The 25292-nt window shown below is 41.2% G+C and overlaps 2 protein-coding genes across 10 annotated transcripts in view; both read right to left on the reverse strand.

Moving 5' to 3' along the window:
* The window catches only part of nyx (nyctalopin), a 13652-nt gene extending 9626 nt beyond the window's left edge, over positions 1 to 4026 (reverse strand). Inside the window, exons 1-2 of one of the 2 annotated variants that reach the window (XM_005942365.2) lie at positions 2370 to 4026; positions 2108 to 2172 (exon numbers count right to left, since the gene is read on the reverse strand). In XM_005942365.2, the coding sequence (XP_005942427.1) occupies positions 2108 to 2129 (22 nt within the window). In that variant the 5' untranslated portion in view covers positions 2130 to 2172; positions 2370 to 4026. The other variant, XM_042228628.1, reaches the window with a different exon arrangement.
* Positions 4027 to 4148: 122 nt separating this feature from the next.
* Positions 4149 to 22627, reverse strand: ddx3xa (DEAD-box helicase 3 X-linked a). Of its 8 annotated transcripts, none has more exons than XM_042228627.1 (22): positions 22289 to 22627; positions 21484 to 21535; positions 21149 to 21196; positions 20255 to 20314; positions 19100 to 19192; positions 18934 to 19005; positions 14308 to 14415; positions 13782 to 13917; positions 13275 to 13379; positions 13095 to 13194; positions 12872 to 13007; positions 12603 to 12700; positions 12424 to 12522; positions 12183 to 12343; positions 11931 to 12075; positions 11693 to 11837; positions 11354 to 11404; positions 10055 to 10236; positions 9770 to 9887; positions 9536 to 9689; positions 9197 to 9315; positions 4149 to 7351 (listed from the first exon to the last, which is right to left on the reverse strand). In XM_042228627.1, the coding sequence occupies exons 1-22, from the start codon at positions 22331 to 22333 to the stop codon at positions 7266 to 7268; spliced, it is 2313 nt and encodes a 770-aa protein (XP_042084561.1). In that variant the 5' UTR covers positions 22334 to 22627; the 3' UTR covers positions 4149 to 7265. The 8 variants fall into 8 exon arrangements, with proteins under 8 accessions (XP_042084561.1, XP_042084559.1, XP_042084560.1 ...); XM_042228625.1 differs by having other exon boundaries at positions 14242 to 14415; XM_042228626.1 differs by lacking the exon at positions 11354 to 11404 and having other exon boundaries at positions 14242 to 14415.
* Between the last annotated feature and the right edge of the window lie 2665 nt (positions 22628 to 25292).

Below are 25292 nucleotides of genomic sequence, written 5' to 3' on the forward strand. Positions count from 1 at the left end.
GAGGCAGTCCGAAAGTCTTTTTCCATGGCCTCTCCGAACTCCTCCCACACCCGGGTTTTTGCTTCAGCCACTGCGGCTCGGGCTTCTAACTAACTGAAAAACATTCTCAAAGAGACAGGAGTCCACTGTCAAAGGTTACAATTAAGATGCACTTTCACGAAAGGTAAAATAAACAGTTTACGACTAAGTGCAAACCACCGGTTCCACTCACTCAGATTAGACTTTGCTTTAATGTGTGATTGTCAGCCTAGCTGCTGTGTTTTGGACTATTTAAGAACTACTTTACATGCAAGTCTAAACAACAATCTGAATAACTGTGTACTAAGTTTTCACAGAAGTTTGATTTTTGCTGTGTTTCTTGGATGAAAGAAACAAAATTGGATGAGCTTCGGGATATTAAAGGCATTTCAAAGGCAGATAATCTGATTTTGCTTGGAGCCCAGTGGAATGACTGACCTTACATGCACTTCACTGTTCATTCATTGAGTCATGCGTTTCTTGGTCATGTGTACATTTGTACACAAAGTACATTTGGAAATTGAAATGTGTAAACACCATGAATGGTACATGAATATGACAGCTATTTCTAGTATAAAATAAATATATGCTGCTTTATCTGACTTGTCATACTGCTCAGCCACAAACCATCCATCCATTCTCTTCTACTTTCCCTTTCTCGGGGGCAACAGCCTGAACCAAGGGTGTCCAACTCCAGGCCTCGAGGGCCAGTGTCCTGCAGGTTTGTCCTAACCCAGTAGGACATGTCCAGAGCGCCTCGTCCAGGAGGCAGCCAGGAGGCATCCTAATTAGATGTGCAAACCACCTGAACTGGCTCCTTTTGATTTGGAGGAGTAACAGCTCTACTTTGTACCTCATCCTTTTTGTGAGCCCATTCAACCACCATTCAGAGAAAGTTCATTTCCAACACTTGTATTCATGATCTGAACTTTTTTCACCACAACAGATCAGGGCACTGTCTGCAGTGATCCAATCTGTCCGTCAAGTCCTGGCACTTGTGAACAAGACCCAAGATACTTGAGCTCCGCCACTTTGGGTCAGCCACCTCACCTCTTTCTACTGAGAACCATGGCCTTGGACATGGAGCTGCTATTTCTCATTCCTGCAGTTTTATACAAAGCTGTGAAGCACTCAAGTGCAAGCTAGAGAACGAAATCTGCTGAGGACAACAGAACCACGTCATCCACAAAAAGTAGAGACGAGATCCTGAAGCCACCAAGGTGGAATCAACAAAAACCCCAAAAAACTTTACAGGTTTTCCTTTTGTTGCTGTAGTTGTTTGTTGACAATGAATTTAATTATTTTTGATCGTTTATTAATTACAGAAATTATTTTTATGCATCCAAAAATTGGTCAGAAATACTGTGACAGATTCAAACAACAGACAGGATTTTTTAAAAAGCGCTTGACTAAGATACAACATAATCATTAAAAATATTATAAGAGGCAAAACGACTAACCTTGAACATAAATTTTAATTATCATTGTTGAACAATAACAGTAATACAATATATAATACTATTTATCCAATCTGGGAAATTCTGTATATGTGTACCCCACTACAAGCACATTTCATGATGTGTGTTTCATAATATTTCCTTTATTTGTTATTTCTCCGTATTGCTGTACATGAAAACAATATTGTTTTCGCAAGTTTTTGATGTTTTTGATTCATCAAATCCTTCAAAGTCTACTATCATCAGTAAATAAAAAGATAAAATGAATTAAAAATAAATAAATACATCTTTGATATTAAAAAGATTTTGCATCCACAGCAGGACACTGGTGCTTAACTAAAGACTAGATGTTTGAGTGACGTCGATGTGTGGCCCGAAGGCTAAACTGGCCGTTTGAAATGATGATGTGATTAAGAAAGACAAGCTTATATCAGAGATTAGCTCCACAACAATAAGTATTGTCTGCGCCTGTGCTTTCACTCTTGATCTGGTTCGCATTAGCTCAAATTCAGCCCTGCCTTGCAGTTTGATCGGTTAGTCTTTGATGGAGCCACAGCAATTCTGAAAGCAGGAGAAGAAACTAAGTCAAATGAGCCCAGAAACAGTGGAAGAGAGAAGAGATTGAGACTGACCAGTGAAAATGATGACAGTCATTACTGTAGCCGCTCATCTGGGACATGCCAGGATTAACGGAGGTCTGAAATGGCACAAAGAGAGATCTTAATGATGAGCAATTATGAGTTATACAAATGCTGCTGGAGATCTTTAGATGATCTAGTGTGGTTGGATAGTTTTATCTGTTAACGACAGGAAACCACAGACAGTCGGTCTTTACAGCGATGCTAAATTTACAGCAAATCACAGAGGAAATCCAAGAAATTCAAAGCAACATACCTGTAGCTCTTTCCACAAAGTTGCATCCATGTGTACCAAACGTCACTGCCCAAATAGTCATGCATGTGTCCATCCCATGTCAGTCCACAAAGGGCACCTTCAACAGCATCACTGAGCGAGCTGAGCGGAAGCTTCTGCCTGCCACGGTTCCCCAACAAAAAATGCTGCATTTTTTTACCCTTCATCCACCCCACTTCACCAAATGCGCGTGCGTGTGCCTGTCTGCGTTCATGATGGAAAACACACATCAAAAAGCCATCTCTTAATGGCAGCCAAATCCCCTGGGTAGAGTGGAGTGATGGAGAGCGGATGGCAGGATTACAGAAGTAAAGTGAACCTCTGTCATATCAAACTGCAGAGACAGAGCAGTGAATGTTGGATGTCAAACTTATGAAAATAATGCAGATGCTGAAAGGGAACAGATATTTATCGAGTCGTCACTGCTGGGTCGGAGAGAAGCGATTGAGAGCAGTTAGTTAAATAAGGCTGCCTGTGCCATACAAGCTTCATGGATCAGCATCTTTCCCCATATCTGAGGCTCTTAAATGACCCTAAAACCTCATTCTCACAACATGACACAGAAATTATACAACAGGCTTTCAATGGGTGTCACTGACTCAGTGGTTATGAAACCTACTCAGCACATTAGAGACCATGTGACCTTTTAAGAGTAACATGAAAACCCCTGGAAAATTGGACTAAACATGCTTTTCATGTAGGATGAAAGATATGTATTTGTTGTGTGTCCTGACTGCCTAAAAAGCTGCCACAGATGGCCAAAGTAGAGACCATCTGTAGAGGACTAAAACACAGGTCAGTTTTTTTCTTCTTTATTTTATTAGAATGGGTTTCACTAGAAAGTTCTGCACACAAGCTTCCCATGCTCCTTGAACATGTGGTTCTCCACAATAGGTGGAGAGAATATTAGCATACAGGGAAGGGCAGCCCTCTGAATCTAGGTCATGCCTGAGATTTAAGTCACATGTCTCGACTGAATTCAGCGACCTCATTGCTGTGCACTGGCATGAAAACATAACCTGACTTCGTCTTTGTAGCTGCGAGTGAGGTATTCAAACTTTCTAAGATGTACTGCATTCACACCATGTGAATTTGCTCCTGTATACCACTACACTGGATATTAAATCAAGTGCAGACTTAACTGAAGGGATTTTACAAAGAATTACATAACCTGTTTAACAATTAGACATTTTTACGCATAGTTACTGTTTGTCAAAGGCTTGAAATTAATTGGAAAATTGATGGACAAGCAGTTTCATGACCACGAGGCCTGTTCCCTCATTACGGCATTAAATCAAATCGATTAAAGATCAGGAGTTGAAATGTTATTTGGTCACTGGAACTCCAATTAAACCTGTCAGAGACAAGAAGCTTTCAAGGAGGAAGGCATATCCACTGTCAGTCTACAACTGAGAGACAGCTTCATGAATGGGAGCACCGTTCAGTCCTCTTTAATGTGTGCAAGCTGCCAGAAACTTGAATATTTGACTAGAAATGCGCAGTAGTTAAGTAGTAATGGAAAGCAGCTCAAGAAATACTTAAGTCCATTAAAGCTGTACTCAAGTATTTAGTCCATTCTCATTCGGCGGTGTTGGGAACAGCAACAGTAAACTATAGCATCCCCCTTGCCCCGTTAATGGATCAGCTGTAGTCGCGCACCTGTGATTAGACTGAGAATAAGCTGGAATCCCAGCAAATACAAAACCAGAGGTGACACACTGAGCTCAGCAGAAAAACAAAAAAGTAAATCAACTGACACAGTTTAATTTACAAATGAAATCTTTATGTAGTTTCTTCAAAAGAAATGAAACCCATCCATCCAATCATTATTAAATTGAATTTTGCTGGCCGTTGGCCACAGGCTGTTTGCTACAGGTTTTCTTTGCATGTCTATGTCAAACAAGTCTTCGATGAAACATGCTTGATTTACCCAGATACTTTTGCATTCAAACATTTTATTTTGGTAAAATCATACAATTTGCACAGCTGAGTATTTCCCATGCAGTGCAGTTACCTATAAGCTAATACAGAAAGCAAAGTCTACACCTAAAGAGCTCAGAGGTTCTCCGCAGACCGTGGAGCAAGTCTCCGGGTTCTGCCTGCAGTCAGCATGCACAGAGCCTCCTGTTAATCCGCAGCAGCCCAAAGAGCTGCCGTGTAAAAGATCAGCGCTGCAGACCTGCTCCACGTTCCCAGAGAACCCCAGAGGTGTCATATATGCAAATACAACAATGAGAATAAACCACATGTTTGTTTCTTTAAGGATTGCCATGTGCCAGACATTCACTGGAGAAAAATAATCAGGTCAAATTAGAATAAAGAGTTATTAATGCACACAATTGGAGAATCTGAACACTTTTGCACTGATATGCTTAGGAAATTTATTTGCTTTTTAGACAGCATTATACCAAACCTTGGCATGTTTGTTAAGATTCTGTTTCAAATTTCGTTGACCAATTAGTATTATCTAATAGAGATGACTGGCCCCGAGGAGGCCCTGAAACAGCTGTGGATATTATTTACTGAGTCCAATGTATCTTCGACATTAAAAAGCTCACACTACCCCGAAATATATAAATTTCACGCATACAGGTGACATTCAACATTCAAGTGCCAGTGTTTTTTTTGAACTGTCTTTTGGTCAAGTTTCTGAAACTTTCAAAGAATCACTCTGAGGCTTACAAAAATAAATATTTGTCAAAAATGCTTAATAAATTACACAAAACTAGCAGCAAAAGTAGAATCTAGAAATCTGTGCAAATGGCTAAATTCCCCCGACTGCTAAATCCCCTGGTCCCAAATAAATCCTGGTTTTTAACATTGAGAACCCTTCCCCTTTGTAAACAAGCTGCGTTATTTTTCTCCTCCTCTGTCTCCTCACACAATATTTGGAAGCTTAAGGACACATATCCAAGACATCTATATAAAACTCTAGATGTGCAATAAAACAACTTTCGTAAAACTCGATGGGCACAACATACGAGGGCCTACACACCTAAATCAAGTAGCACCATTCAATCTCAAGTTCTCAACACTGTCAGTGCATCCACTTTTATTTTGATTTCTTAAATAAAAAAAGTTCAAGGCACAACAAACCCGATGAGAAAACTGGGAGCATTTTGAGGTGAAACGCCCCATGCGTGTCTTCCCCTCCTCTCCACGGCTGCTCCTCTTTAAGAGGAGAAGCCTGCTCTGGCTTCACGAAGCCACAGATTTTTTTTGTCTTTATCATTTTTATACAGTTCTGAGCAGATGAACTCCCAGAAGACCTGACAGTACTTAAATATTTCTTAAAGGAAGTAGACACCACCCCTCCCAACCCCCCCAGTCTTTGGCCACATCCACAGTTACAATACGCAGCGATGGAAACCAAAGCCACTGACAATGGCGGTGCACTGAAAGCTGCGCCCATCGCCTACAACCCCCCCACCCTAAAGCCCTAACCCCAGTGGTCGGAGTGTTCCTCTAACCTGCATCTGTTCCTTGCTGTTTAATTGAAAAACCTCAGTGATTATTCAAATGCCTGTCTCCTTAAGATGAACCATGCCTCCAACGCAGCTTGAAAAGAGAAAACGTTTGTAATTAAGTTAAGCCTGCGACTCAGTTCACGTGTCCTTTCTCCTTGACCAAAAAACAAAACACTTGCAAGCGTAGAATACCGTGTGGGCCTCGTGATTGCAGGTCGATTCAGGTAAACACTAACACTGCGCTATGCCCCCCCGATGCTGTGGTCCTTTATGCAGCCATTTTGAACTTCACTTTCAAGATGGCAGGCATTTGTCTTGTTACACATTTGTAGAGAAACTATTCAAAAACAAAAAAAACAAACAAGAAAACAAAGCAAAACCTGACTCAGTTTTTTTTTACTTTTCACGCACCTGCATCAAAAAGGTCTCACGCAAAAAAGGAACAAAACACCGCCCACTTAATGTAGCTAGCACTTGGTAACATACTAGCTGCCGTAACACTGTCAAGTCAATTGAAAAGCATGGAGTAACAAGTTCCAGCATTTATTATTCTTGTATCAACCTCAGCAATTGTTGGCACTGAGCTTAATGACTTCTGTGTTTCTTAAGATTACGATAGGAATGGCTATTTCAAAGACTACCATTTCCGTAAAAAAGGAGCCTGTCCAGGATAGAGTGAGCAAAAAAAGAACACAAATGTAACTTTGTCTCTTACGATTAAAATACGGTCACCTCACAGAGTGGCCCAGTTTGTATTAGATATAGTAATGGCTCCATTAGCTGTTTGAGTATAGAAAAGGCTACATGATGTTCCTGTAATAAATTTGAAGTTCAAATGGAGTCATGACTCCTGAGAGCCACAACATCCCAGTGTTTGCCAAGGTTTGATCAAATCCAAGCTTATTTTACCCCTTTAATATTTTTCACCAAACAAAGTCATAGTAAAACAAATTTTAGCTCTTGGCCAGGTTCATCTGGTGAAATGAAAACATAGATTTCCTGTTTAAATTCAAAAGGCACAGTACATTAACATACAAATGATCCTCAGGCTACTCGGTTGGGTTTCCCCCCCACAAAAAACAAAAAAAAAAAACAAAACAAAAAAAACAAAACAAAAATACTTTTAACGACGAACGTCCGAGGTTGCTGTCGGACAATGCATGTCAGCATCCATGCTCACTCTGAGGTGTGCGAAATCTCTGCGGTCTCCGGCGTGCTGCACGTGCTGGTGACGTTCCGTTGCTTCGTGCTGCACTTCCTTTTCGAGAAGCGAATGGCAGAGAACCAGGGTTGGTAATGTACTGTGTGTCAGTGAAGCTACACAGGGAAGGTTTTTTCTTTTTTTAATGGTCTGGCTTAAGTCAACATGTGGTTTCCATTGGGTTGGCATGGCAACCTATTCCTATGGTGACTAGTTTCCCCACCAATCCACGCTACCCGAGTGGCTGTAATTTCCTCCGTAGCTGTCGCTGCCGTAGAAGTTCCCACCAAATCCACCTGTGAAGGACACCAACTAAACATTAATTGACGGCAGAGTGAGGTTTTTGTTTACACGCATTTAGAAGAAATTGATCAAACATCAAGTTATTATTAACTTCCCCCAACATTCTGTTCATCTGGATGGAGCGTTTTCAGTGAGAGAAAAGTTTCATCGCTGATCCTTCTTTATCGACTGAAGAAGTCACTTGGATCTCCAAAAGCTGATTCTGTTCATTTGTGGGAGAAACGTTTTGTCACTCGTCCAAGTGACTTCTTCAGTTTCCAGACTGAAGACTTCTCTGGTGGTTTCGGAGCTAGAAGTCACTTGGATGAGTGACAAAACATTTCTCCCACAAAACGCTACATCCAGATAAACAGAATCAACTTTTGGTGATTTACTTACCTGAAAATGCTACGCCCAGATGTCCAACTTTTTAGACATCTGCACGTGGATGCTGCAATTCCTTGATGCATGCTCAATAACCAAATCCCCACCAGATGCCCACATTAAACAGTTCCAAATAACAAGGTTTGCATGTGTAAGTAATTCTCTTCTCTAGAAAACAGTTGACCGCAAAACACTTTTTTTCATAACTAAGACTAAGCTACTCTGAAAATGATGAGCACAGTTACAGTCAAGAGGGAGGATAAACATGCCAGACACAGGCCATCTGCTCCACACGTCTGGTTAGGGCTGCTCAATTAATCGAATTTTAATCTCGATTACGATCTGGGCTTTCAACTATCATTAAAAATGACTGAGCCGATTATTAGCCCCTCCCTCGTGCTTTACTCTCACGCTGCTCCGTGTGGCAAATCGAGCGCACCTCTCTGCGTTTCGAACACATGTCACAACAATTAAGAGCAGCGGTCTCCAACCTTTTTTGCGCCACGGACCGGTTTATGCCCGACAACATTTCCATGGACCGGCCTTTAAGGTGTCGCGGATAAATACAACAAAATAATATACAAATAAAATACAACGAAAAAAAGAAAATTTATTCATAACACACATGAAAAGACCCAGGAAAACCGAGTAAACGATAAAAACAATAACAAAATAACGCTGAAAACCGATAAAAACCATACATTTCACACCTGAGCCTCAACTCTCGCGGCCCGGTACCTAACGACTAACGGACCGGTACCGGTCTGAGGCCCGGGGGTTGGGGACCGCTGATTAAGAGGACCCGAGGGAAGCTCGGAAAGCTAAGCAGAAGTTATTTGGAGAGGAAAGTGACGGCCGTTGGTTAAAAAGAGAGGTAAAAAAAAAACTTCAGTGGTGTGGAAACATTATGGGTTCGCGGAGTCAGACGTGGATCAAGTTGACATAGTGTGTAAACTTTGCTACAGTGTCGTAGCTGCACCACAGAGCAACACTGCAAAGTTCACTAAACATAGATGTTTACATTTTTCATTTATTTTTTATATTGCAATCAGTATTTGCACTGTTATCAGTATTTGCACACTACTATATAATTTTTTTTGACAATCTTTAAAGTCATTATTCAATACATTGTTATTGTTAAATAAATATCGTCAAATAATCGAGATCTCAATTTCAGTGAAAATAATCGTGATTATCATTTTTGCCATAATCGAGCAGCCCTACGTCTGGTTTCAAAAACACTGGATGTATCCAGTGCTAACCCTTCAGTCTCCAAAATCTAAAAAACCTAGGCGATTTTCAGAGCTGACATCTGACCTTGAGTTCAAATTCAAACTTGTTAGTAAATTAACCTATATTATGAATTTGAATTTCATATCAGACATCACCTCATTCTCAAATCACATTCTCCCATAGTTTTCATAACAGTTAAAAAAAAAAAAAAAAAAAAAAAGCTGTGCGAATAGTTTGCTTACCTCCACCGAAGCCACGGTTTCCTCCATGGCCTCCAGCGCTGCGCCCTGAACGGTTGTTACTGAAACTTCCAGAGCCAGGCGTCTGACGGTAATCTCGAGCTCCGAAACCACCAGAGAACCTGAACAAAACCAAAACAATTAGTTAAGTGTTACAGGTTAGGCATTACATAAAAAACAAAAAAAAATAAAACAACCCTCCCACCCCAAAAAACCCCCAACACCTTAACAAGTATAGTGCTCAGATAGCTCAATTAATTTACAGTACGGGTCAGGAAACGCGTTACATTTTGCAGCACAGAACTAAGATAAATAAGACAGCATTTGTTGTTGCCATGTTACCTCTTAGAGCGCCCACGATTGTTGCTCTTGTGCTGGTGCTCATAGGCCAGGCTCTCAAGCCAGGAGGGAACCTCCTGCTTGGCCTCAACCAGAATGTCCAGCAAATCTTTGGTTATGTTGCTGTTTTTGTCGTTAAAGAACGACGTGGCCAGACCTGCACACAAAGGTGAGATTACACAGTCAAAAGACTGTACACCAACAAGGAGCAAATATTCTTTAAAAATCAGTTAATACCGAGGTTGCCCACACGTCCCGTACGGCCGATACGGTGAACGTATTCTTCAATGTCACTGGGCAAATCAAAGTTGATAACGTGCTTCACATTGCTGATGTCCAGACCTCTAGCAGCCACCTGCAAAGGACAATGGAAAAAAAAAAGTTTAACATTAAGCATCTGTAAAAATGCCACATGTTATATTTCACATTCTTATTGGCCATTAGTAGCAAAGTTTGTTGGTTCAGTGTGTGCCACAGTTCCCTCCCCAACCTTGAAGATTAAGAACTTGTCAGAATACTTACAGCTGTAGCCACCAGGATGGGGCAGCGTCCAGACCGGAACTGATGCAGAGCCTCCTCTCTGTCTCTCTGGGATCGATCTCCGTGGATGCTGGTGCATGCATAACCCTCGCGGTAAAGGAAGTCCTCCAGTGCATCGGCTCCTTTCTTTGTTTCCACAAACACCAGAGTCAGGGAGTCTTTACCTGAGCAGCAAGAAATTAAGAAGACAAAAAAAAGAGGAGCAGGACAAAAAGCATAAGAGAAAAATAATTATTACTTTATGCAAAGCGACACAGGAATTTGAAAATTTAAAAAAAAAACAAACAAACAAACAAACAAAAAAAAACAAAAGCAAAACTTCAAAACACTATCAGAAACAGCTGGCAGTTGCAAGACCAGGACGCACAAAAAAAAAGAAAAGAAAACAATCAAATACCAAAATGACAACTTAGAAATGGAGACAAGTGGTGCATTAATAAAAAAAAAAAAAAGCTTTAAATTTACTGACAACCATTAATTGATAACAATGGCTTTGGTTTCTCTGAATAATTATTTCAATGACTTTAAAAAACATTACTACATCTGGAGTAATTTGTTTATATATTGGGCATTAATGGCCATCAGAATAAAAGCTCAAGATAATCAACATGACAGAGGTATTGGGGTAAGACAGGCCATTCCACGTTTTGCATTATTCACAGCTAACCCTGCAATAGTTTTGCCAACAACAAACAACATTCCTCAAAACTTGCAAGTACCTTCAAATAAAACAGATCAGCCAAATCCAACTGAATGGTTAACGTGGTACCATGTTCACCATTTTTAAAACAACTAAACCACATTTTTGGTGGTAGCATTAAGTCACCATGGAGGTGGCATGTTGCTTTGGTGCCTAGACATATAATCGAGTGATGGCTCATTCACCATTAAACCCTAACCTGGTCCTATTCACTGTCATCTATTATAGCCATTTAGGAGCTCTAACCAAGATTAACAGACACACTGTTCACTGACTTCACAGATCAGCGCCATTAAATTTGTCACAGCCTTCCGACTTTCAGAAAGAGCCAGCTGACCTTAGTTCCAAAACTAAACACACACTAAAACACTACACTGTCTAACATTTCACAGGGGAGTTTTAAATCAGTCTATGCACTGCTTGGCAAGTGTTACCACTTATTGGAAATGAAATTTGAAAGACAAAAACAAAACTAAACTGAGGTAGCATGTCAGCTGCAGCAGAGCAGAGGGAACGGGATGAACTGTGGGATGTGATGTTTCTTGCGTGTCAAAGTAAAGTTATGGTATGTTAACACTTACCCGTTTTCTCTGGGGCTTCTGTCACATTTTCCTGAACCTCACTGGGAATAACTAAGATAAAACCAAACCGGCCAGTAAACGCAAGGCTACAACAGCTTTAGATCATTGTGAGAAGCTAACCCCTTAAAAACACGTTCAAGTGGTTTTAGCGCCTGCTCACCAAATTGCATCAGATCATTTTTACATTTCACTTTTTGATATAATGACAGATTGTTAGAAATGTAGCAAAGTCAATATTAGCTCGGTATGGGGCAGACAAACAGGATGAAGGGTTAGAGCCCAAAGCCCTTTATGGGAGGGGGGGGGTGGGGAATAAAAGAAGTGCATGTGCAATCTCACCAGTGGCATTGAGCAAATCAAGGAGAAAGGACCTCTTGTCTGTCTCCTCTACCCAGACCACCTTTTGGGTGATGTTTTCTGAAGTGGAACCAACACGCCCCACGGCAAGGAAAATGTAGTCCTCCAGGAAGTCACGAGCCAGGATCTACAATACGCAAGTTCAAATATGAGTATGTAAATATTTATATTGCACACATATGAAATATGGTTTTGTATACCTGCCAGCAGGCCAACGTACCTGGATCTCTTTGGGAAAGGTAGCACTGAACATCATAGTCCGGCGGATGCCTTTTGGTGGCATTGTGTCTTGTTCCACAATACGTCTGATCTGTGGCTCAAAACCCATGTCCAACATGCGATCAGCCTCATCCACAACCAGGTAGCTGTGAGTACATTTAATAATTAGCAATTATAAATAAGGGAGTCAGACATTTCCATTAAAGCAACATTTCTTCCCATGAAACCCAAAATTGTTCTGTGTAATACTCACTGGCAGTAATCCAGCCCGATCTTGCCCCGCTCCATCATGTCGACCAGACGTCCAGGTGTGGCCACCAGCAGGTGACAGCCTCTCTCCAAGTCCCTGATCTGCTGGCCAATATCAGCACCACCGTACACAACGCAGGGACGCACCCTTGAGCGGTAGGCAAACTAAAGGAGGAAGGAAACAATTCAGCTTGGCGAGTCAATATTTTGGCAGACCAAGATGATGCCAGATGTTTCTAGCTCACCTTCCTCGCCTCATCATAGATCTGCAATGCGAGTTCCCTGGTGGGAGCCAGGACAAGGGAGATTGGGTACTGCTTACGGCGTCCATACCTTCCATTCTCCTGAGAAGACAAAACATGTTTATGAGAAAAAGCCAGATGTTTGTTTCGTTCAGTTATTGTGCCGTTTCTGTCCATAGTACCTGTCCACTGTTCTTGGCAGCCTGCAGAGCGTCTCCTGGCCCTTCCGTGTAGATCTGACTCAACACTGGCAGTAAGAAAGCAGCAGTCTTACCAGAGCCTGAAACACAGCAAGGGTCATACAGTGTTATTTTGGCGTACTAACATCAAACTACGGACACAAAAAACAAGCCCTCTCTAGGGTTATTTAAATATTACAACAGAAACAAAGTTCATGGTTACCAGTTTTCGCTGGTAGTCAAGTGAACGCAGAATATGTAGAGATACTAACCAGTCTGGGCACAGGCCATCAGGTCTCTCTTGGACTTGATGATTGGGATAGCATACTTCTGGACAGGGGTGGGGCGAGTGTAGCGACTAAGGTTAATGTTCCCCATGACAATCTCGCCCATTTCCACATCATGGAACTACAAAAGAATAAAGTATGCCATATATAAACATAAACAAGCCATTTTTTTTAAAAAAAAACAAAACCATGAAACTAAATCACTTACGCTTTCAATGTGGGGTGGGCAACTGCTTCCAGTAGCTTCCACTGGAATATCATCATATTTCTCAAAGTTTATGCCGGTGTTGCTTCCAGAGAAAAGCTCACTAGAAGACAATACAGAAAAGTTTAGGTTTTAGATAACCACGGCTGTTAGTTTGCTATAGGTGAACGGAATCTGTCTTACTGTTCCAGACGCTCATTGGGAGCAGTGGGCTTGGACCAGTCATCATCTCTGGACTCTTCTGCCCAGCGGCTATTTCCTCCACCAGCAAAACCTCCACGCTCGTATCTGTGCACACAAAGGTTATTTAAATGAACTAAATTGTCACGAGACTTTGAAATTAGATAAAAACAAGCTATAACCGACAGTTCTTTTTCCAAATTCTCAGCGCTATTTTTCCCATACTCTCTGCAATAATAGCCACGCTGGGATTGTATGGTACAATCAAAAACATTTCTGCTAATCTCTCTGCTGTTCTAACAGTAAACCAATTAGTGAGGTCAACGCTTCACTAATTGGTTTAAACAATCAGTGAAGCCAGACTGGTTGGGTTAATTACCAGATGGAGAAACAATTTCACATAAAAATGAACAAATGCAAATACTATCAGGCAATACAAGACTTTGCTCTCAGGACATGTTAAAATACCAAAATTATAAACAGTACATTACTGAACGCAATGACACCCACCTTCCTCTTGAGCCTGCCCCGCGGTCGTTGAAGAAGGCAGACTTTGACCTATCAGAACGTCCCCCAAAGCTGTTGTAGGCCGCATCCCTGGGAGGTCCTCCCCAGCCAGCTTCTTTGTTTTCGTAATTGCCAAACCCTGTAATAAAAATATATTGGTCAGTGGCAATATTTGTACCTTTTTTGGAGCGGGAAAAAAAAAGCGGTTACAACCGACAGCCTTCTTACCAACAGCAGAACACACTTGTGTTTCCCCTAAAGCAAAAATACCATTAAATGTTAAAAATCTAGTTACTCTAACAAAGTGCAAAGTTAATATTGCAAATAACAACTTCCAGTTTATACAGAGTAAATATACTGTATTAAAAATAAGGGGTGGGGGAGGGTAGACTTTACAATGGAAAAACTACACTACGACTAGGGCTACAGCTGGACATTTTTAAGGACAACAGGTTTTTCCCACCTGCATTTTGCAATGGCTGATTAAACGAACCTCCACCCCTGTTACCACGGTAGGCACCACGCCCACCTCTATCATTGCGAGGGGGTCCACGCCCTCCAAAGCCCCCGTTTGTGCGGTTGTCGTGGTAACCATTCACAAAGCCATTGGTGCGTCCGGAATCCCATCCAGGTGAATCTTTATTGGGGGGAAAAAGAAAAATTGAAAAAATAAATAAAAATATATTAAATAAGAGTTGTTAGGAAAAGCTGAAAGCGGCATGTTACTTATTTGTGTCAGTAAGCCAGTACACACGTCTGCGCTCAGTGCTGTCTATCCATGAGCCTCTCATTACTAGTTGACCTATTTTTAATCTGAATTACTGGCAGTGGATATAAGCAACTCAATTACACTAAAACCTGGGACTCATGTCTCAAGTAAAGCATCACCACCATTAGTGTCACATATTCATATTATCTAAGTTGCATAACCATGTACTTGATCTGTACAAAGGAATAGCTGTGGACAAGTCAATGGTGTTTACATAAAATTAAAAAAAAGTTTAAAAGAAGTAGTGACTACTGAGGTGTTGCCTTATTTTATTTGGTTACACACAAGTTGTTCTACAAAGACCAGCTGAACCTCGTTTCTTCCTATATGGGACATTTACCACAACGATCTCCCCAGCTTTGGACACTGGCTGTGTCATCATTCCCATCGGTGGCCACACTGTTACCAGTGCGGGCTGAGGATGAGGCTGGTGGAGGGGGACAATGGTAGTTAGTGCTGCCATACTGAGGCATGCTGAAAAGCTCAATCTATGCCACAGCAGTATCAAGGGGCAGACCAACCACACAGACCTATTCTTTAAGTAGTTTGGCTTTAGGGGAGGGAAAACAAACAAACAAAAACGTTCAGCCTAAAGGTCTAATTAAACCTGCCCTGGGGCTTTTCATTTCCACCACTGCGGCAGATTTAAACACGTACAAACAACCCCAAAGATTCACAAGCACTGGCCAATCTGTCTGTGGGTAGTGAACCAGTAAATTCTGTCTTGATACAGATCTGAGTCACTAAAGAGAAAAAAATATTTTGTCAACAGAACAAAAAATATAATTATTTTTTTTTTTTTACAAGCTGAATATTTGCCATTTTAAGGTACATTTCAGACAGACAACCAACTCTGCAAACTTTAATCTTGCATAGTTACAAAAACATGTTCCGACTTGACTTTAACAAACATACATAATCCAATTTTAAATTGAGTATGACACATTGCACGTAACACTTGTACTATGAAGCAAGACTTATCTTGATTTTATCTGGGTTTTGAGTATTACTTTGGCTCTTCACTTCTTACAAGGGTACATCACCACGGTAACCCCGCCTGTTCTGAACTAGACATAATCTTTTGTCCATTTAAAGCACCGAAAATCTTTGTACTGATAAATAGATTACTCAATTTTTTAACCCAAGACCCCCCAACCCCACCACACACACACAAAATTATTTCAAACATTAATATATGATCTTTGTATTTGCTGACATATCAACTTTGCAAGCAGACTCAGCCTACGTTTGAATTCTGTACCAAAAGGCACGCACCTCTAGGCTGCAGCTGAAAGAACAAAAACGTATCAAATATTACCCTTATAATTTCCTTTCACATCTGATCTTCTGCTGCATACAGACCTGCAAATGTTGACCAGATGCTTCCATTGCCACAAGTTCAACTTGTCATGTGTAAACTTGCGCATAGCTAGAATAATGAGCACGGAGTTGATTTACTGAATTGTTAACTATCTAACCACTACTTAGCCCGTTTGCTGATGTTAGAGATATTGAAGCCAAATAACAGATATTCCAGGTATGTTGTAGCTTTGTATTGCAGGGTCCAGGATTTGAGAGATTTTAGTGACTCAGAGTGGCATCAGACCCAAAAATACATGTGGTAAAGCACAGAGTGCAGCAATGTTAGAACCTGATGTTCCAAGAGAGTCCAGTGGACTTCAAACCAATAACCTACATAAACCAAAGAGAAAATTCACAAATTCATCCTAGAGCTGGGCGATAGAACGATAACGATATGTATCGCGATATAACTTTTACTCGATAGAGAAATTAAGCTATCGCGATAGACCTCGCCGCTCTTGTCCTCAAAAAAAAAAAAAAAAAAAAAAAAAAAAGGTCAGCCAATCCAAATTAAGTAGCGCAGAGCCGAACCAATCACAGCCGCAGCGTCACGTCGCGTGACTTGTTACGTACAGCACAAGTGCCAAGCCGCACGTGTGTTTGTTTGGGAAGCAGCCAGCGGGTAATGGAGGAAATGAGTGTGCCGACTAGAAAAATCAACCGAGCGTGACCGAAGAGAAAACAGATGATGGTTCCAACGCCGGAGAGATTGTCGAACGGAAGAGCCATAGAAGTTCCGTAGTGTGAAGGTATTTCGGCTATTTCAAGTCTGACAAAAAACAGAGTAGCGTGCACTGTAAATTGTGCCGAAAGCAAGTCTGGAAATACAATAAACTGGTGCATGCGTCACACTGTGCGCCACGTTATTGTTTCGGTGAAATGAATTTCTACAATACTGTTACTGTTAATTCTACTCTCTGCAGTGTTTAAATGCTTACATATACACACAGTTACTGTCCCTCCACACATACGACTCGGTTCTGCTTCTATGCCCAGCTTTGTTTACTTTTTCCCACCGAGGCTTCTAGACTTCTGATTGGCCAACATTTCTGCACGGTTAGGAATCTAGCGCCACCTGCTGCTTTGGCATGTTCATAGCAGCGTTTTCCTTCATTTCTGCCTTTATGTGTGGACGGGATTATTTTTTAAAACGAAAACGGAAAATCTCCGTTTTCAAAAATACCCGTGTACGTGTGGACGTAGCCTCAGTCTCTGACTGGAAGCGCTAATTCGTCATTCGGCTTTTGTCAGACTAAAGTAACTGTTAAAACTGTTTGAAAAGCTCAGCTATACAACAAGGAGAGATTGAGAATTTCCTTTTAGTTCTCAGTTTATTTGATATTGACAAAAGTTAGTCAGTTTTGTCTGTTCTTCTGTAAAACAAACTAAGATTTATTTTTAGAATTAATATTTTGTTTCTAAGTGGAATTGACAATTTAGTCTGTTTCGTTTGTTCTATTTTGAAACTTAAACGCTTTAGCGGCTGCCTTTTGTGTAGTTTGCAATATTTGCCTTTATTTATCTGAAAAAGTCTCATGTTCCTTAAGTACATCTACCCTGTTGAACTTATTATGGGAAATAAATATTTAAATAAAACAAGCTGCTGATTATTTCACATTTTACTTGTGAGCAACGGCACATTTAAATCTTACAAATATAGTTATTTGGCTTATATCGTGATAGATATCGTTATCGCCTGAAATGAAAAAAACATATCGTGATATGAAAAAATCTTATATCGCCCAGCTCTAATTCATCCATAAATACTTAAGCAAACAATGCAAGCTACAACTAGAGTTGTTATTCAAACCATTTAAAATTCAAGTCAAAATCCCCAGCCAATGTTTCCCATAAAACTGAACACAGCACTTTAAGAAAAAGGGAATCCACAAAACATAAGGATTACAAAAAGTTAAACATCCATGACTGAATACTTGGCTGGCATTAAAGCATACAAGACACATAAAGGTATAAGGTTTTACCATACAAGTACGAGTTATAATTCATCTGGTGATTCTGGACAACTTATAGAAAACAGCAGTCTGTGTGTCCTTCTGCCCCATTTTGATCATGCCACCAAAAAAAAACAAAACCATTCAACAGCAAATGTATGGCATGTTCTGGAGATGCTTGTAGACCACATGCTCACAGATTTCTTTTTGTTTATAGAACACAGATTTACACTGTATGGAAGTTTGGCTGCCATGCTGTCCAGGCTATGAAGAATTAATTCTGCTCCATTACCAACTGGAGAGATTAAACAGACTCTAAAAAGCCAAACAATGATGCCCTCAGTCAACTATTTTCATTTAAATGCAAAACAAAAGAAGGCCACGAAGGACAACTGGTAATCAGTCTACTTACAAAACATGAGTTTAAGACAAACACACACACAGATCATGATTCAATCATGTGCCAAGGAGGTGTTTGTATGCAGATTTCTGTTCTAACGGTCAACTGCAGATTGCACTGGACACTGACTTTACACCACGTAAAATAACCAAGGAAATCACCTGAGGTTATCAGCTGGAACACAAGTGTGCGTGCAACCAGGTTATCAGTGCTGTATTCAATGGCCAATCCTTTTAAAAACATAAAATGTAAGCAGATAAAAAGCTGTGAAGTCAAAAAAGAACCCAGAACTGCAACTGAGAGGCTCCAGCTAATAAATATTGTGAATCCCAATAATACTTCAGTGTTCAAATAACTTGACCACAAAAGTCCTTCTTTGACTTAATGACTGAGGCTAACATGGTGTAACGTATGCATGACTGGACAACACAAAAGTTGATATTGTCTTGTTATTAGTAAAACAGCCACACTAGTGATGCAATGCACTTAAAAAAAATAAAATAAAAATGCATCATCAGCAACTCTGTTTGCAAGCTTTGAAAAATGCAGTGTTAGGCCCAGATTTGTGCTGCTTTTATTCCTCCAAGTGACTACAACAAAGCAAGGGCACACTGACTAAGCTATATACACTAAAAAACTCTGCATGGCATGCAGGTAGAGGTCAAAGTATACCACATTGGTTTCGCCAATCCCCACTGTAGGCATGGTAAAAGGCAAGCTCTTGAGAGGCCAGTCTTGGGTAACCTGAGCAAAGGTAGGGGAAGCAGGCTATAAAAAGACTCATGAGTACTGGCTCATGCAGTATGAGTGTTGGGCTTGACTTCACGCTTATAGTTACCAGTCTGACAGTCATCCCATCCTGAAGTATAGTTATTTCTGTGTCTTTGCTGACACACTGCCTGCCATGGTTGGGGGCACAGCTTAGAAGAAACTTGGGGCACACAGCAGGTAAAATATTGGCTTTATTATACAGTGGGAATATAGTTCTAATAAATCTAATATATTTTAACTAACTACAGTGAAGAAAAGCAACGAACCAACAGGGTGATGCTTAGATTCCTCTCCCCCCCCCCCCTCAAAACTCCAACCAATTTCAACTGCAAGCATTCCAGCATAGAGAAGCACATCAATTAAACATGAACTCATTATACTTTTACAGTGGAGTTAGGGCTGTGCGATATGACCAAAATCTCATATCTCGATATAAAAATTCTGTCGTCCCAATAACGATGTAAATCACAAAAATGTAACATTTTCTGTAAATTCTGTGAATCTCGACTTGCGGGAAGTGTTTCCAGCTGCACATCATGTAGCTGGAGTCGAGTGTTTTAACCGATGTATGAAACTATACATTTTTAGACCTAAGTTGTAACAGCCGCAGTTTTCTTTGTGAGTATTTATTACACGGCGTGCTGCGGGGAAAAGCCTGTTCTAACGTTTGAGTCTAAGGTTTATTTTTTAGCACCTGGCGGCTCTTTTTTTACTTCTCATCCGTAAACAATCTGCTCTTTCACGTGATTCAGTTTATTTTTGAAAAGTCTCAACAGGATCTTGAACTTTATTGTGAAAGGTTTATGTGGAACACAAACAAACGGACACGCAATGTTTTACCGTCGTTGTTGCTAACCACAACGCATAAAAACAGGCGCTTGTCAGTCCGTAGTGTGGTTATATTAAATATAAGAGAAAGAGAGAACTTTAAGAAATTAATACAGTCACTACAGTGACCATCAAAACCATGAAAAAAATATTGCCGTTAACAGTTTATTTTGCGACACCACGAAACAAACGATAGCGTAAAATGAAACTATAGACGTTTTTATATCGTCATCAGATATATATCGTTATATCGAACAGCCCTAGGTGGAGTGTGTGGATCTAACCTGACCCTCCCTTCACACTGGCTTTGCTGGTGTGTACAAAGAATGGCTATTTCATGCATCTTTAAAAAAATGCAAGTTGCCCTCAGCAAAAGCAGACAGAAGGGACTTACAGAAATTTACTGGTGCCACTGAATAACCGCACTGTCTACCAGCGGAATAAGCATTTCCTGCTGTGGAATAAGAAAACAGTACAACGAGAAAAAACGTCAAGTGTGCAATGACACAGGAGTATGATTCCAAATGTTGCCCTTTTTTTTTTAAGTTTTAATGTTCGTTTTTGACTTACTATGCCAGGCATGACGTATGTGGATTTAAGGCAGAGCAAATATGTACAGAAGGAAATTATAATAATATATATAAAAAATAAAATTAAAAAAAAAACTCCTCAGCCACCTCACCCTGGCTACAAAACCAAAATATTACCTCAGTTTTTAAAAAAAAATAAATCAATAAAACACCCCCCCACACACACCCTCCACATTCCCCTTTATCAGAGCAGCCAATAGCTAGCACTCCTCTTTGTTCACATGCGATACACTGTACCAACCAAAGAATACGAGTCAGAAAAATTGCACATGAAATTACTCGAACCAAATCAAAACTTTTGAAAATTGCCATGTTCTCCTACTTATGAGCAGTCTAGGGTGAAAATACAAAGCCAGAGCTGTAATACAATACCACTTGCCCTACTTTTGCAGTGCCAAAATAAGTTCTCATGCAAAGATGCAGAAAGCCCAATTGACATTACGTTGTCCTCAATCTCTGCCTAGGACAAATGTTCCCTCATTTTGTATGCTCTAAAATGCTGCAAACACTGCACAACTACCAATTTTTTGGTACGAATGTTTTAGTCGAGATTATAAGATGCATCTTCTTAGAGCCTCATTTCCCCCCCTCAATTGTGCTTGCTTTTACCATGCTCTGATGGGCATTTATCATCAACAAAAAAGACAAACTGGTGTTGATGGGCTAACAGCAGATCGGCAGGTAAGTGTTAAACTTACCATTTTTGGGAGCATCTTTGTTCCTCAAGTGAGGTGGAATGTAACGTCCTGGATAGAGGAGAAAAAAAAAGTTTACCAAAATGTATGAAATCTGGCAATATTAGTGATTATGGGTACAACTGTAGATTTAAATAATGCTTAGGGCTTAATCCACCAAGCAGGTTTTAAAAAGTTTTATTATGAACAAGGTTTTTTTTTCCCTTTGTCTCGAGTGCCAAAGAATTCCATGAAAGTTGTACTACACTTTAAACAACGTTACACGAGGCTTACGCTGATAAAGCAGCGTTATCGATTTACATTTACCACTGACAAGTGAAATCTGCTTTATTACTTACTGCCAGTTCCTCCACCTTGTCCGTCAGCCGAGTTCAAGTCTAGGGCAGCAAGCTATAAATTACAAGGAAAAAATAAACAAAGAAAGGTAAAAAACGAACTAGAACACAAAACTGCTATATTTGAAAACCATTACTTGACCGGAAACACTGGTTAGCCGCTTTTTTGAAGCGGGACAGCTTCAAGTGGATTTCTAAATAACCGAGGTTAGAATTTACGATCACTGAAGTTAGGCCTAACAGTAAAAATAAAACTATATATACCGGAAATAAAAATATGCCCTCTTAATTTCGCTCAATTTCGAGTCCTAAATATATATTTCAAGCGACTTAAAAAATTTAGAGGATTACATTTCAGAAATAACTGTCGCTGAAAAACTGTGCCAACATTTTTTCCTGCGCCACGTTTCAGGTTCAGAAGGCCTCACTCTAGCCGGGCTAACGCGGTTGGATACCGGCCGGGTGGTAAATGTTAGCCAACCCTGTATATTTCCATTGGTTACTGTACGTTTTCACAGAGTCTGTTCACTTGCTGTACTTAACATGGCTTGGGGCGACAGCTTGTCGTATTTTAAGGTAAAAACTTGAAGTGTCCGAGCTTGTTAGTGCCAATTAGCCATCACAACGCATCGGCAAGCGTCGCCATCACAAACGTCGTCACCTCCATTTTAGCAGCCGCAGCGTTAGCCTAGCACCAGGCTAGGAAGTGGGCTAACGAAGCGCTCAATTTCTCCTCGAAACTACAAGTGCGTAATGGAAAATTCCAAAATTTCTAGGAGAACAACAGAAGAACAAAATAGTTTCTTACCTGCTGATCTAGACCGTGTGGATTATCAACGACCACATGACTCATAACTAAAGAGAGTAGTGGGGGATTATTTCTGAAGAGAAAGGATTTTCTTTGTTAGCACAGCCGGCTATTCCCGTAACGTTAAAGCTTTTTTTCTGTACAAATTACGAACTTGAATCGACAGTTATCTATAAAGTTCCCTTGAAGATTAGATTTCCTTTAAATAAATAAAAAGACGTTATTTGTTATAAATATAAATGCTGTTCAAGTTTCCGATTGAAATGATCGTTGCGGAGCTGTTCAGCAAAAACCCCCTCCCGGTAGGCTTGACCGTGGTGGAATGAGACACCGAAGGTTGAGGTAGCGCGAGATATCGCTTTTGGCACCTCAGGTCGGCGGGCTACAAAGAAAATATCGCGATGTTTCCTTTAATCTCTGATTGGTTTAGCCAGGGAAACATGAAACTCAACCCCTAGTGTGTGTACCGCCACCGAGCAAATCGACTGCATTTTGCCTTGAAAAAAATTAAGAAAGAAAGAAAAATATGACTGAAACCTAAACATCTGTAAGACAGATGTTATATCCCGCTATCAGAATCATCTGTATGTAGCCAAGTTTGTGCACACAAACAAAGGAATTTCACTCCACTTCACATTGTTCTCTTCATGCAAAAAATAATTGTTAAGGAAAAAGTGTAAATCTGGGTAGTGCAATGTGCATATGACTTAAATGATACAACAGTGGGTTATTTTACAGTGTTCAACAGAGTGACAGACAGGGGTAATAAAGTCTCTCTTTGTCGGTTTGAGTAAACAGCGCTCTGTAGTGCCTGCAGTTTGTACAGTCTGTGTCCAGGATGTGAGGGGTCTGCAGAGATGTTTTCTACCCGTTTCCTGACCCAGGACCTGTGCATGTCATGGATGGAGGGAAGATCAGCACTGGTGATCCTCTCTGCAGACCAGATTGACCGTTGAAATCTGGCCCTGTATTGCTTTGTGGCTGAACCAAACCACAGAGTGATTGATGTGCAGAGGACAGAGTGGATCATGGCACCAGCAATTCCTTTGGCAGGTTTCCTGAGTTGCCACAAGAAATACAACCTCTGCTGAGCCTCCTTCTGTAGAGTCCATAAGGTGGACCATTTCAGATTGCGTGAAAAGTTACATCATAGGAATCTGGAGTGAGCCACATTGGGGGCATGTGTTGTTTAGGAATGTGAGGGGGAGAGGGTGGGGGGATTTCTCTGATAGTCCAATGTCATTTCCACCGTCTTTAACAAATTCCGCTCTAGGTGGTTCTGACTGCATCAGTGGACCAAGTGGTCCATCTCCCATCTGTACGCGTACTCGTCATTGTTCTGGATCAGACCAATGACCTTGGTGTCATCCGCGAACTTCAGGTGTTTCACAGATTATTCTCCTAAAGTACAGTCGTTAGTGTAGAAGGAGAAGAACGGCGGGGAGGGCACAAACCCCTGGGGGAGGCTAGTGCTGATGGCCACTTGTTGCTGCCTGTCCGTCAGGAAGCTGGGATCTACTGACAGCTGGAGGCGGGCACAGTAAGCTGGTTGAACTTTCGGTGGAGGATGTCTAGGATTACAGTGTTGAAGGCCAAGCTCAAGTCCACGAACAGTATCCTGGCGTACATCCCAGGTTGATCAAGGTGGTGCAGGATGTAGGGGGCAAACTGTAGGGGGTCCAGCAGGGGGTCTGTGATGTCCTGTTTCAACACCAGTCCTTCAAAGGACTTCATGACCACAACGGGCCTGTACTCAATTAACCCTGCAATGGTGGACTTCTTTGAGACCAGGATGATGAGAGAGAGATGAGATGAAACTTTATTAATCCCTCGGGTGGGTTCCTCCGGGAAATTCAGTTTCCAGTAGCAAAGCACCGAAAGAAGTTGCATGTTACAGATACATTAAGGGGAATGAGAGTAAGGATATAAGCATAGATACACCATATATACACATATATAGATACAGAATATACAATATGGATAAATAGGATTGCTCATTTGAGTGAGTATATTGCACAGTGATTATTGCACAGTCAAATATAAGAAAGAGACAACAAACAAATATTGCAAATATTGCATAGTGTAGAAAAGCACCTACAGCTCAGTTGTTCCCGCCCTCCCTTGTCCCCCTGTTTCTCCTCCCTCTCCCCTCCAGTGAGGAGTTAAACAGTCTGATGTTGTGTGGGACAAAGGAGTTTTTAAGTCTGTTGGTTTTTGACTTTGGGAGAAGCAGCCTGTCGCTGAATAGGCTCCTCTGATTGTTTACGACCGTGTGCAGAGGATGCCCGGCATTGTTCATAATGTCCATCAGTTTCTTTAAGGTCCTCTTCTCTGCCACTGTCACCAGAGTGTCCAGAAATCCACAACCAGTTCCTTTGTCTTTGAAGTGTTGAGTTGCAGGTGGTTTGTGTGACTCCATGCGACAAAGTTCCTCACCAGACTCCTGTACTCCTCTTCCTGATCATCCCAGATACACCCCATGATGGCTGTGTCGTCTGCAAACTTCTGAATATGGCATAATTCAGAGTTGTAGCAGAAGTCAGAGGTGTACAGGGTGAAGAGAAGAGGGGACAGCACAGTTCCCTGTGGTGCTCCTGTGCTGCTGACCACTGTGTCAGACGTGATGTCCTTCAGCCTGACGTACTGTGGCCTGTCGGTGAGGTAGTCGGAGATCCAAGCCACCAGGCAGGGGTCCACCTGCATCCTGTTTAGTTTTTCCTGGAGCATACAGGGCTGGATTGTATTAAAGGCACTGGAAAAGTCAAGAAACAGGATCCTGACCGTGCCTTTTCCCCCATCCAGGTGTGAGTGGGCTCTGTGTAGGAGGTACAGGATGGCATCCTCCACACCAACATCTGCCTTGTAGGCGAACTGTAGTGGGTCCTGGGCATGTTGTACCTGTGGTCGGAGGAGGTTGAGGAAGAGCTGCTCTAGAGTCTTCATAAGATGTGACATCAGTGCCACCGGTCGGAAGTCATTCAGCTCATTGGGCCGGTTCCTTTTG

This window comes from Haplochromis burtoni, unplaced genomic scaffold (genome assembly GCF_018398535.1).
Source record: "Haplochromis burtoni strain Fernald_Lab_line unplaced genomic scaffold, NCSU_Asbu1 Contig_337, whole genome shotgun sequence".
Classification (NCBI taxonomy): domain Eukaryota; kingdom Metazoa; phylum Chordata; class Actinopteri; order Cichliformes; family Cichlidae; genus Haplochromis; species Haplochromis burtoni.

Excerpts from the sequence above, each read along its gene's own strand:
- ddx3xa (XM_042228625.1), bottom strand. The coding sequence starts at position 22,333 with ATGAGTCATGTGGTCGTTGATAATCCACACGGTCTAGATCAGCAG. Across the intron at positions 19,006-19,099 it reads ATGGGATGACTGTCAGACTG|GTTACCCAAGACTGGCCTCT; the intron begins GTAACTATAAGC and ends ACCTTTGCTCAG. Across the intron at positions 13,008-13,094 it reads GCCCACCCCACATTGAAAGC|TTCCATGATGTGGAAATGGG; the intron begins GTAAGTGATTTA and ends ATTCTTTTGTAG.